This window comes from Sinocyclocheilus anshuiensis, unplaced genomic scaffold (genome assembly GCF_001515605.1).
Source record: "Sinocyclocheilus anshuiensis isolate Anshui unplaced genomic scaffold, SAMN03320099.WGS_v1.1 scaffold1503, whole genome shotgun sequence".
In the NCBI taxonomy this organism is placed as follows: domain Eukaryota; kingdom Metazoa; phylum Chordata; class Actinopteri; order Cypriniformes; family Cyprinidae; genus Sinocyclocheilus; species Sinocyclocheilus anshuiensis.
In genome coordinates this window covers 6,726-19,241 of record NW_015554170.1, presented here as the reverse complement: position 1 = coordinate 19,241, position 12,516 = coordinate 6,726, and the positions used below count along the sequence as shown (strand labels likewise).

The 12,516-nt window shown below is 37.6% G+C and overlaps 1 protein-coding gene across 1 annotated transcript in view; it reads left to right on the top strand.

Annotated features, from left to right (window-relative positions):
* LOC107670926 (low-density lipoprotein receptor-related protein 1-like) overlaps positions 1–12,516 on the top strand; it is a gene marked incomplete at its 3' end in the record, with an annotated part of 97,609 nt that overhangs the window by 82,088 nt on the left and 3,005 nt on the right. The window contains exons 24-30 of the mRNA XM_016463748.1: positions 103–348; positions 1,361–1,558; positions 1,769–1,976; positions 4,858–5,022; positions 6,668–6,912; positions 8,650–8,781; positions 11,119–11,346. Of these exons, the coding sequence (XP_016319234.1) occupies positions 103–348; positions 1,361–1,558; positions 1,769–1,976; positions 4,858–5,022; positions 6,668–6,912; positions 8,650–8,781; positions 11,119–11,346 (1,422 nt within the window). The remainder of the gene's footprint in view (positions 1–102; positions 349–1,360; positions 1,559–1,768; positions 1,977–4,857; positions 5,023–6,667; positions 6,913–8,649; positions 8,782–11,118; positions 11,347–12,516) is intronic.

Sequence of the window (12,516 nt, the reverse complement as noted above, 5' to 3'; positions counted from 1 at the left end):
AAAGGGGGGGGGGGGGGTGGAGCATTATAATGTTAATGGGAAGGGTTTTAAATACTTTCAGCCTAGGTTTTTACCATCTAACTGCATTGTTTCTTGGTTTAGATCTGTGTTCTCTGGACAATGGTGGCTGCAGTCATAACTGCACAGTGGCCCCGGGTGAGGGCATTCTGTGCTCGTGCCCACTGGGAATGGAACTGGGCACTGACAACAAAACATGTCAGATCCAGGGCTTCTGTGCCAAACACCTGAAGTGCAGCCAGCGTTGTGAACAGGACAAGTTCAATGTGAAATGTTCCTGCTATGATGGCTGGGCCCTCGAACCTGACATGGAAAGCTGCAGGAGCACAGGTGAGATCAGCTCTTCCAAAGCCTACTAAAAGACATGCAGGCTTATTTTTTTTTAACTGCATATATGCATAAACTAATAAACTTATAATGTGATAATAAACAAATAAATGTGATGCATATTTGTCAGTCTTACATTTAGTCTTATACGTCTTACAGGTTTATTAGTTTGTTTGTTAGTATGTTACTAGTTTATGTTAAATCTGTGAAATCCAAATTTATGGTTTTGTTTTTTGCATTGTTTTGTTTTGGCCTTTCGAAATGCTTTTTTCCCCTTTTTTTCTGCCATAAGCACTGATGCTGGAAAATAAATAAATAAATGCATACATGCATACATACATAAAATGGAAAAACAAAGATTTTGAAATTGACTTGGATTGATAATTGTTTGACAGTATATCCCAAAATATATCCACAAACAGATAAAAAGAATCGGTAAAGGCTGGTGAAAAACTAGACAAGATATGAAAACGGTTGTGGTTCACAATGTTTGGCAGAAGATAACAGCTATGTGCACTGGAGCAACACTTTCACCCGCACATAGGAAGTGGTCTTCTGTAAAATCATTGCAGCTGGGGTTGATTTTGTTTTCCTACTAAGAAGGTTTTAGTTTAAGAGTTGGTGTGTGACAGAACAAATGCAGAAAATGACGGAGAACTGTTTAGCAGCATAATAGGTGGTTTATTTTTGTAATGAAAGAATGCAAATGCCAGAAGAAGGAGGTGGGGTTGAAGATTTACTGTGACAGGAAGAGGCACAGCAGCCCACTCAGCCAATCAAACGATGAATTATGGATTGCTGGACGTATTTCACATTCCTTTCAGAAATAAAAACATTTTAGATAAACAGAGGTAACGTCACAGGCATGTATGGGATTGCCAGTCTCACATCATTTTACAGAAATGTTGTGGAACCGATGATGTTGGAAAATATCAGAGTGTTTGCCCAGTTGAGCACCTTACTTTAGCCAGTCATGAGTTATGGCATTCTTTCAGTGAGTTCATTGTTTTTCCAGATCCATTTAAACCCTTCATCATCTTCTCCAACCGTCATGAGATCCGACGGATTGATCTGCACAAAGGAGAGTTCAGCGTGTTGGTGCCAGGCCTGAGGAACACCATCGCACTCGACTTCCACCTCAACGAGAGCTCGCTCTATTGGACTGATGTTGTTGAGGACAAAATTTACCGTGGAAAGCTGTCAGAGAATGGTGGTAAGTTATGTGTACAGTATATATAGGAATTCTGGTGTTTTAAAATGTATGAATCTCAGGACTTTTAATCCCTCCAAGATGAATTCAGCCAATGAACACATATATAATTATAATATGGACCTTTTCAATTTACTAATAGTTAGGTACAAATTTTTTCCCATACATATGTCTTCTGTTTGCCTCTCTTTCCTTCATTTTTATTTTACACAGCAGCGCTGACAAGTTTTGACGTGGTGATCCAGTATGGATTAGCTACTCCTGAGGGTCTGGCTGTAGACTGGATCGCTGGAAACATCTACTGGGTGGAGAGTAACCTAGATCAGATCGAAGTGGCCAAACTGGACGGGACCATGCGCACCACTCTACTAGCTGGAGATGTGGAGCATCCGCGGGCCATCGCGCTGGACCCCAGAGAGGGGTAAGCAGCCCAAGTTTACTTCTGAAACTTGTATTGAGCCTCATCAGGATATCGTGTTTTTTAAACTGTGTTATTGTAGTATTGTTTATGTACTTGTAGGATGGTTCATAGATACGGGAAGAAGGAGGCTCAACATAAACATAAACTTTAATTACAAACTTATAATAAACAAAACAAGTGGCAGCTGTTTTCTCCCAGGCCTTGACCTCGCTTTCCTTCTGGAGCTCCTTCATGAAGCTCATTAGCACTCGCACCAGCGGCCACACTCGTGTATTTATTAACATTTTGAATTAGATCTCATTTTTAGGTTCCAATTTTCAGGTTTTATTTTAAATTTAATTTAGGTTTTAGTAAATTTGTTATGTGCTTGTCTTATTTAATATTATATTTTTGATATATTTCAATATTATTCTGTATTTATATATTTCAGTAAGTACATTTAACTTTAGGTAGCCAAGCAACATTTTTAATCTTCATTTTTGTAGGTTTAAGTTTTTCATCATTTATATTTAATTTTATTTCTTGTTGAAAACGAAAGTAATAAACGTTATTTAAAATTTTTAATTTTAAAACTTAAACGCTTTTTTTAGTTAACAATAGCTATGTTTCCATCCAAAGTTTCAAATTAAACTTATGCGCAAAATTGGAATATCGCATAAAACACGTCACTTCCTGATTAACTTGCACTAAATATCACAAAGAAAAAATGAATTTGCTACAGTGCGAGAAGGCACTGTATATAATAATGTTTGTATACAATAAATTACGAGCTTCAGAGCACGCAGAGTCATGTTATCTTATTTTCAGAGCCTGCTGTTTGGGAATGCAGTTCTGGGTGTTAATTATAACGAAGCACTTTGACGAGACTTTGCTCAAGCATTTTAGAACGACAAAACTAGCATTTCAGATGCTGTGCAATGAGATCGTTCTGTTGATTAGTCCAGTTTGATGCTGTCCTATCGCAAAATCACGTCTTTTTTGATGCGCATTAAGGAATTTATTCGGTAAAAGTGTTTCCATCTTGAATAAGAAATGTATCCTACTTAGTTGAGCGCATAAGTTTTTTATGCACATTTTTAGAATTTATGTGCATCTTGGCGTTTCCATCCAGCGTTTTTTTTTTTTATGTGATATCCCAAAATGCACAAAAATATGTGAATGAAAACATAGCTAATAACAACAATGTTGTAAGATGCCTGTGTAGGTGCTTACTTCTGGAGAATTGTTGTACTTTGATTTATGAGATGTTATGATCTCACTGTGTAGTCACTTTTTAATTTTGAATGTTTCAAGTAGGTATGGGCCGGTATGAGATTTTGACGGTATGATAACCTTAAGCAAAAATATCACGGTTTCACGGTATCACGGTATTGTCGTTACAGCTCTAAAATATGTTATTTTTAAATGACTGGGTAAAAAAAATTACTTTTTCCGCTGAACACAATATATTTTGTTTTTGAGCAACACACAGAATAATAGCAACAGTAGAATTTATTTTTTCTTTGATTTGTTTCCTAAAAAGAAGAAAAATAAAGACTGAAATCTTTATTTAACCTAAATCTGTAATTACAGTTATTTAATTTTATTTATATAATATACATTTTAGTTATATAATATACACACATATACATATCATTTATATCATTTCATATCATTTAGTTATATAATTTCATATACATAATTCGATTTAATAATAACCCAATTTGAAGCAAAAACAGAATGTTCTGATTATCAATATTTAGGATTTTCTTCCAATAGTTCGTGCATCATGAACAGTGAGTGATCTGCCTGCTACAGTATTTTTCTATGTGCGTCCATCTTCAGCTTCTCTGGAATGTGTTAACGGGCGTTTACAGACTTCATATTGTCACATAAATGGCATGTTGGAAAACGATTGCATTGCAACGCAGTTTGTGCAAGTCCAGAACAGAGACGAGTTGCTTGCAATAAGACACTCAACCTGAGGGATTCCTACACTTTCAGTCTTTGAGGAGACATGAAAAACAGCGCATACCGCAGGAAAGGTATAACGGAAAATATTAGCGGTGACATTTTCAAATCGCGGTATTCCTTGAAACCGGTAATCGGCCCATGCCTAGTTTCAAGTGCTCTTAAAGAGGTCATATGATGCTTTTTTAAAGATCATTATTTTGTGTATTTGGTGTAACAGAATATGTTGACATGCAGCTGATTCAGAAGCGCCAGATATTCATAGCAAAGTCAGAATTACCTCTTCTCCTAGGTTCACGAAACGGTCGTCCATAAAATGCATTGCTGTTCTGTTGTAAGTAATCTTAAAGATTCCTAAATGCATCTACTTTCGGAAGGCCAAATAAAGTGCTTTTGCTTTCGCCTAGAAACACACAGCGTCTCTCTGACATGGCTGCTTCAACACTAACTGCGGTTACTGAAACCACGCCTTCTTTCTTTGCATGCACATTTGGGCGGCATTATGCAAATATTTCCACATAGTGAGGTAGATATGTGGGGGCGTGTTAGAACGAGCCGTTTTAGGGTGGTGTGGCAGAGTCTTAACTTTGATAAAGAATATCTCTTTGGTTTTGAGACTTTAGTCTTTGCAACTTCAGGGATCTTATCTATGCACAATCAGCTTGTAACACTCCAAAGAGAAAGGAAAACTTGAAATCGCATCATATGACCCCTTTAAAGGAATAGTTCACCAAAGAATGAAATTGAAAAATTAAAATGGAAATCATTTACTCATCCATATGTTGTTCCAAATACAGAACACATTCTAAAGAATGTTGATTCTGCCCTTTTCCAAACAACAAAAGAATACAAGCTCTATAAAGAATGCTGGGACCAGAACACTTTTGACAGCAGCATTAAAAAAGCCCTCATCTGTCCTTTGATTCTGTAGAATCCTATTCTGGACAGACTGGGATGCCACAATGCCCAGGATAGAGGCTGCATCCATGAGTGGACATGGCAGACGCACCATCCATAAGGAGACGGGCAGTGGAGGATGGCCGAATGGACTGACTGTGGACTATCTGGAGCGCCGCATTCTGTGGATAGATGCCAGGTAACATTTGAAGACTCATAAACATACAAACTGCAGCTAATTTGGCTGTTAATTAACCTTTTAGCACTTAATCCTGTTCTGTACACCTGCAATTCAGTAATTTGCGGCAGTAATTTACCGCATTCTACAACTGAATTGACTCCTGAAAAATGCAGGTAATGACAGCCGCATTTGCAGAAATTCTATGTAGGTACATGTTGACTCTGTGTTGACAGATCTTGTTATAAGAAAACAGCAAATAAAAACAAGGCTATAGTCAACTTAAATCCGAACACAGTATCTTGGAAATAAGACACATACCAGAATATCACAACTTGCACCTGCCTACTTTATTAACTCCATAAACTGGATTGCTGGAGTCCAAAGACACTTAAAGGTGCTGTATGTAAGTTTTTGACTCTACTAAAGCATACAAATATCATAATATGTTTGCAGATATTTAAGAAACATGCTAAGTTAGCATACTTGTTTATCTGAAAAACAATGCTACAGTCAGTTATTCTCCTTTGAAAATATGCGTTCCGGGACGGAATGTCTGTTTTTGTTTTGGTCTGTGTAACCCGCCCACTGCCAGTTTACCCAATTGTATTTCGGCACCCCGGGTTACCAGTTGGCGGAAAACACAGCGTATTTCATTTCATTCATCGTCATGTGCACTCGTTCCTGTTGGTGTCGTCAATCTGGCAACCTGCGTGTGCGTCAAGTCTGGGGAGGAGGGGCCGGGTGAAAAAAACCCTCTCCGATATATGTACCCAATTGTATTTCGTCACACCGGGTTGCCAGTTGGCAGAAAACACAGCGTATTTCATTCAATTCATCCTCAAGTGCGCTCGTTCCTGTTGGTGTCGTCAATCTGGCAACCTGCGTGTGCGTCAAGTCTGAGGAGGAGGTACCAGGTGAAAAAAACCCTCTCCAATATTTTGAATTTGGACTGCAATACCTAGTTCAGCCACTCGGTGTCAATCCTACATACAGCATCTTTAATATACAATGTTTGTAGTAAGTGGACAAGGCAATACTTAAAGAGCGCGCTCTGAAAAGTAGCCTTCCAAACATAAACAAATAATGACAGCTCTGTCGAAAGTGGTTTCATTAAAATCACCAAACATGATGAGTCTTTGGTTGCTGTAATATTACTTTGGTCAAAAATAGCGTATTCCATATGCGTGAGATGGCAAAACGTTGCTAAGATCACAATGGTGTCAATCATCGCAATTTCGAAAGTGAGTTCTATTCTGTATACAAACGAAACTGTAATTTAGGGGTGTCACTCCCGTATTTAAATGTGGTTGTCGCTCCTAAAACCTTACAGTTTGTACAAGGCCAATGTGGTGTACGGACAAGCTCCTGGATCAATGGAAGTTGGTCCTAGAACAAACCAAACAGTTCCCTGACCCAATGATGTTCAGTCCCACTCCTGGTTCCAGCTCCAGTACACCTTCCTGGAAGTTTCTAGTGATCCTGACGACCTTGAATAGTTGGTTCAGGCATGCTGGAACTCTGCTGGAAATAGACACTTCAGGAGCAGGATTGGAATTTAAAGTTTTGTAAATTTGGTAGCTAAAATCTACCTAATATCAGAGAGTGTGCTTCCTGTCAGAAATGAATGACCATAGAAATGAATTATTTATGTCTTGTGTCTCAGATCTGATGCAATCTATTCAGCCAAGTATGACGGGTCGGGACTGATCGAGGTGCTCAGAGGACATGAGTATCTCTCGCATCCGTTCGCTGTGACGATGTATGGTGGAGAGGTTTACTGGACAGACTGGCGCACAAACACACTGGCCAAGGCCAACAAATGGACAGGAAACAATGTCACTGTGGTTCAGAGAACAAACACGCAACCTTTCGATCTGCAGGTGTACCACCCATCTAGACAACCGCAAGGTGATCTTCAAACTTTATTTCAAAGTTACTTTGATAGCAATGTTACTAATGGCTATTTCACACGGCAAAGAAAACAGTGGTATATATCGAAGTTAATACCATCTAATACCGTCAATGTACAGTACCACCACAGGATCTTTTCGTAAAGAGTAACTGATTCAAAATGCTTGATTCTAATGGATTCCAAAACCATGATTTTCCCCCAAACCAGTTAAATGCAAACCTCGTTGTTCATGTCAATAACAGTGCTGAATGTCTACATAAAACTGAAACAAATACTAACTCCTATCCTAGGGTGACCATACGTGCCATTTTTCCAGGACGCGTCCTGGCCAGGATTTCTATATTGCCTAAAATATCTAGGTTTTGGCTTTGTTTGCGTGTGCAGACCGATCGGTGTATGACATCAAAGTACCATACAGATGGATATGTTTTCGAAACGCTCTCGAGGTACTTTGATGTCAAACACTGATCGGTCTGAGCCACACTGTCGAACACACCTAATATGTACGCGTTGCATCGCTTTGACCATAGATCCCACCTTCTCACACGCCATGATTGGTCCATTATGTACAATGCTTGCATGTTATTGGTCAAACTACTTTTCGATCATTACCTTCAGTAAGCATGAAAACAGGAAAACAAAGCCAAAACAAATCCTGGCCAGGACGCGTCCTGGGAAAATGGCACGTATGGTCACCCTATCCTATCCTTAACCTTAGTATAGCATTGGTAGCACATATTGATAGATAGCAGTACTGTTTGTTGTCATCAGATGCGTCTGTGATTTTTGAATGCATGAAGTCTAATCTATTGTTGATGCCATGAATTCGGCTGTGGGGTCGGGTTTGAGCTTAACTGGTTTGTGAAGTTAGCTCTTGGGATGTTAGCATGTTCCTAAGCTAACAGCAGTCATCTTAACTGCAAAAGATACATTGAACACACATATTTTGAAAATTTGTGCATTTTTCATGAATTACTTTTGAGCTCATCGCAATGCATTCTGGGATCCTTATTCATGAAGTATACATGTAACGCTGAAGACGTTTTCTAGTGATTCATTTGATCAGTTTTCATTCTAAACACCCCTAAATTGATTCCAGACACCACAGTGTTCAATATAAAGTGTCACTTTGAGCTACAGCCTTGTTGTCTGGACATCATAGATCATTTAATTTTTTGTTTTCATTTCATTTCAAGTTTTATCGTTTTATTAATTGTTGAGTAAACTTTAATTTTGTGAAAGATCACAGGTCAAATTAAGGGAGGAGCCTGTCTGCTTGATGGACACATGTGTTGATAGTGTTTGGCGCTTAATAAAGCAGCATGTGAATAAACTTGTCATGATAGTTTAGCTCAGCGTCTTCATCTTATAGAGGCAGACATTTGTTTATTCATGTCTGACAGGAGCAGACACACGGGATGAATTGGTTTGGACATGCTTTCAAAAGTTCCACTATCTGCTTTGAACCCATAACCTTTGGATTTCTTATTCTTACTTACTTTTTCATCATACTTCCTACCCTTATCAAACAGCATAGATAGAGATCATGAATCATTCAAATAAGCGCAAATGCCGATAACCTCAAAATAGCCAAACGTCGTGGCAATTAATCTGCATTAGTCTATCATTGGTTCCTGTCTCAGCTGGTTTGGTTTCTTGGTGGCGCAAATAAATTTGAAGGTGGTAATGACACAATAAAGCTCAATACTTCACCACCGCTCATCTCTCTCCAGCGCCGAACCCGTGTGCTGCTAACGGTGGTTTGGGCCCATGTTCTCACCTGTGCTTGATCAACTACCATCAGACGTTCTCCTGTGCCTGCCCACACCTCATGAGACTGAGTGAGGACAACCACACCTGCTACGGTATGAACTAGAGCTCGTCTTCTGATTTATTCGCAACTTGACGGAATCTGTGTTGTATGCAGTTTTACATCTTGTTTTTTAAAAAATGGTTTTTTTTTTTGATAGAGTCCTGCATGAATTAAAACTAGCAGTGATAATGTTAATTCAAACTAAAACTATTAAAAATATGTTTTTGTTAATTGAAATAATGAAATAAAATATAAATATAGATGCAAGCAGCAATTAAGGGGTCAAGCAAAACAGAGGTAAAATTAAGAGCTAAGAAACTCTTTAATTCTCCAACCCTGCTGCTGGCGTTCCTAATCTTATGATTTTTGGTCTGTTCAGAAGTTATAAGCAGAAATGTCCATTTTTTACATCTTTTGACCAGTAGGTGGTGCTGTGTGCCGAAATTACTCTTGTGCCCTCAGGTCATGCTTGTTATAACAAATATCAAGTTTGGTCAAAATCTGCTAAAGCATTGTGGGGATATAGCATCATGTTCATTTTTGCATGAATGTTGTTATATTCGTTAAAACACTTTACGAGAACAGTTTGGTCTAATGGAAATAATAGATAATATAAAAACTCTCTGTTTGAACTCTTTGAAGAAAGGCCATTTATCTCTGCTGCTCCGTATTAAAACTGCAACCACATCCTAAGAAATTCTGTAAAAATAGGGTGTATATGGGTGTATATTATATTAACATGGTATAATGTACTGTGAAATATGCAATTTGCATTTTGTTGTGTTTAGGGTTGGAGGAAATTTCTATTAACACAAAATGTAATGTAATTTTCACCCAGGACATTTTTTGTTTTTCTTACAGTGCAGCGTGCTTTAAAGATTCTAGACACACAGATGTATCAGCCTTTCTTATAATTAATAGATTTATGTTTCAGTTTGACATTCCCATGTGGATCTTCATAGCCTGCTGATGTTCATTACCACGGGGGAATCTTTTTTCACAGTGACCTTATGACCAGTTTTGATTTCTCTCCTTGTTGACCCCAGTCATGACGGGTGTCTCTGTCTCTCTTCCAGAGTCGCGTCAGTTCCTGCTGTACGCCCGTCAGATTGAGATAAGAGGAGTGGACATTTACGAGAACAGTTTGGTCTAATGGAAATCTTTTGATAACTTTTTGCCAGCATTGTCTGAAGATGATCTGAGCCAATTTTTGGTGAAAAAAACTGTCTAGAACTAGTTCGAAAAAAATAAGGAAAAAAATTCAAAATGACAAAAAATGTTAACCTGTAGAAATGTTAATTTTGTTGTGCATTCGACTTGGCATGAGCCAATGGATTAAGAGAAAAAAAAAATAATAATTTTGCGTCTAGACCTTACAGTTCAAAACTTAGTAGCAGAAATATGAGTGCAACAAGTGGTTCTATGGGCTGCCATAGACTTCCAGAATGGAAGAAGAAGAAGAAAAGCCTTAAAAACTGAAACTTACACAAAAATTTAAAATAGAAAAACTAAAACAAAAATAAAATGTTTAAAGTACTAATATATAAATGAGTAAAACAGAATCTGAAATAAAATAAATAGAAGCTATAATAAAATTATAAAAAAAAAAAACACATAACAAAAGTACGAAAAAACAAGCTAGAATTAATTATATCAAAATGAAAACTGAAATTATAGAAATAAAAGCTATTTCAAAATATTAAATGAATATATAAAAAAACTATTATAGTAGTATATAAATAACATTAAAATAATGCTGAATAATGATAATCAAACTGTGATATAGGCCACATGAACACAACCACGAAGAGCAAAACAAGAACCTCCAGGCAACCCTGACCAAAAACAAGAACACCAAAAAACATCGACGACTCACAAACCATGACTGAAACACAAGAGCTTACAGCAAATCCTCAGAGAAATCAGGGATAATTAACTACAGGTGTGGCTAATGATGGGAACCATAGAAACTAACTAGGTAATCCAAAGAAACAGAAACCAAACACAGGAAGGAAGAACAGATATAATGGAAACTGACAATACATTTCAACATAAAAGTCCTTACAAAACAACAGACACAACCCCGGGATCGTTACAATATGCATTGGATCAAATGTCTCATAGATCTTTGCTTCAAAAAGCCTGCACTTTCAAACATGATATATATATATATATGCAGCGTGCTTTAAAGATTCTAGACACACAGATGTATCAGCCTTTCTTATAATTAATAGATTTATGTTTCAGTTTGACATTCCCATGTGGATCTTCATAGCCTGCTGATGTTCATTACCACGGGGGAATCTTTTTTCACAGTGACCTTATGACCAGTTTTGATTTCTCTCCTTGTTGACCCCAGTCATGACGGGTGTCTCTGTCTCTCTTCCAGAGTCGCGTCAGTTCCTGCTGTACGCCCGTCAGATTGAGATAAGAGGAGTGGACATCTATAATCCATACTACAACTACATCATCTCCTTCACCGTCCCTGACATCGACAACGTCACGGTTGTGGATTACGACGCTCTGGAGAAGCGCATCTATTGGTCTGATGTTCGGACTCAGACCATCAAGAGGGCCTTCATCAACGGCACAGGAATAGAGACGGTGGTGTCTGCAGGTACAGCATTCATTCAGTCTGACTTCAGTTTGATTGGAATAAAAGCAGTTGCACTTGTACAACAGAAAATAACTGCTTCAAACAGTGCTTTTATTTGTTGTGTTTCATTGGGTTGGTTTAATATGGGAATTACTTTGTTATTTTGCTGCCTGGGATGAATATATATTAGAAATGTACATTGCTGGACACTTAGTCGCACTTAATATCCTGCAGTTGATGTTGACTGCTACAGTGTTCTTAGCATTACTAGGCTAGCACATAATGACATTTTGTGTAATCAGAAGTTTAAATACTCCCACTGACAAGCATCTGATCTTGTAAAATGTGTGGTAAGTACTGCCGCTGTAGTTTACAGAGCACGTGCGATTGCAAATCTTGAAAGTGAAAGTAAAAAGCCATCGTGCATTCGAAAGCAGTTTCAATGCCCCGCATATTAATAGCGGCTCCCTGATGCCCGCATTTTATATAATTACCCAACGATATAACTGCGAGAGAAAGTATTGAAATATATATTTTCCCTGTATTTCCCATATGTTGTGTGAGCTACTGAAATGAGCCGCACTGTGAAACAGCCAATCAGAGCAGAGCTCAACATTATTATTCATGACCCTTCCAAATAAGGTAAAAACAGACCATTTCATTCTAGGGACAAATCATAGGGTTGTAAATGGACACGTAAAACCATTTCTGGAGATTTTTTGCCCTTACCTAAGCCACGTACCTTCTATGTAGATATCAGAGAACAATTTAAAATATTGTATCAATGCATTCTATGGCACCTTTAATTAATGCAGTGAGATTTCGGTCATATAGTTGACCTGTTAGCAGTTGACCTGAACAGTTTTTATTATAGCTCTATCATTTCCAATCAGAAGTTTAAATACTCTTTTTTTTTTTTTTTTTTTTAAGTTTGGGGTCAGTATGTTTTTTGGTTTTTTTTAAGAAATGAATACTTTTATTAAGCAAGGTAAATTAAATGAGTCAAAAGTCACAGTAAACACATTTATAATGCAACAACATATTTCTATTTCAAATAAATGTGGTTCTTTTGAACTTTCTCTTCATTAAAAAATCCTAAAAAAATAAAATGTGTGACAGTTTCCACAAAAATATTCAGCAGCACAACTGTTTTCAACATTGATAATAATCAGAAATGTTTCTTGAGCAGCA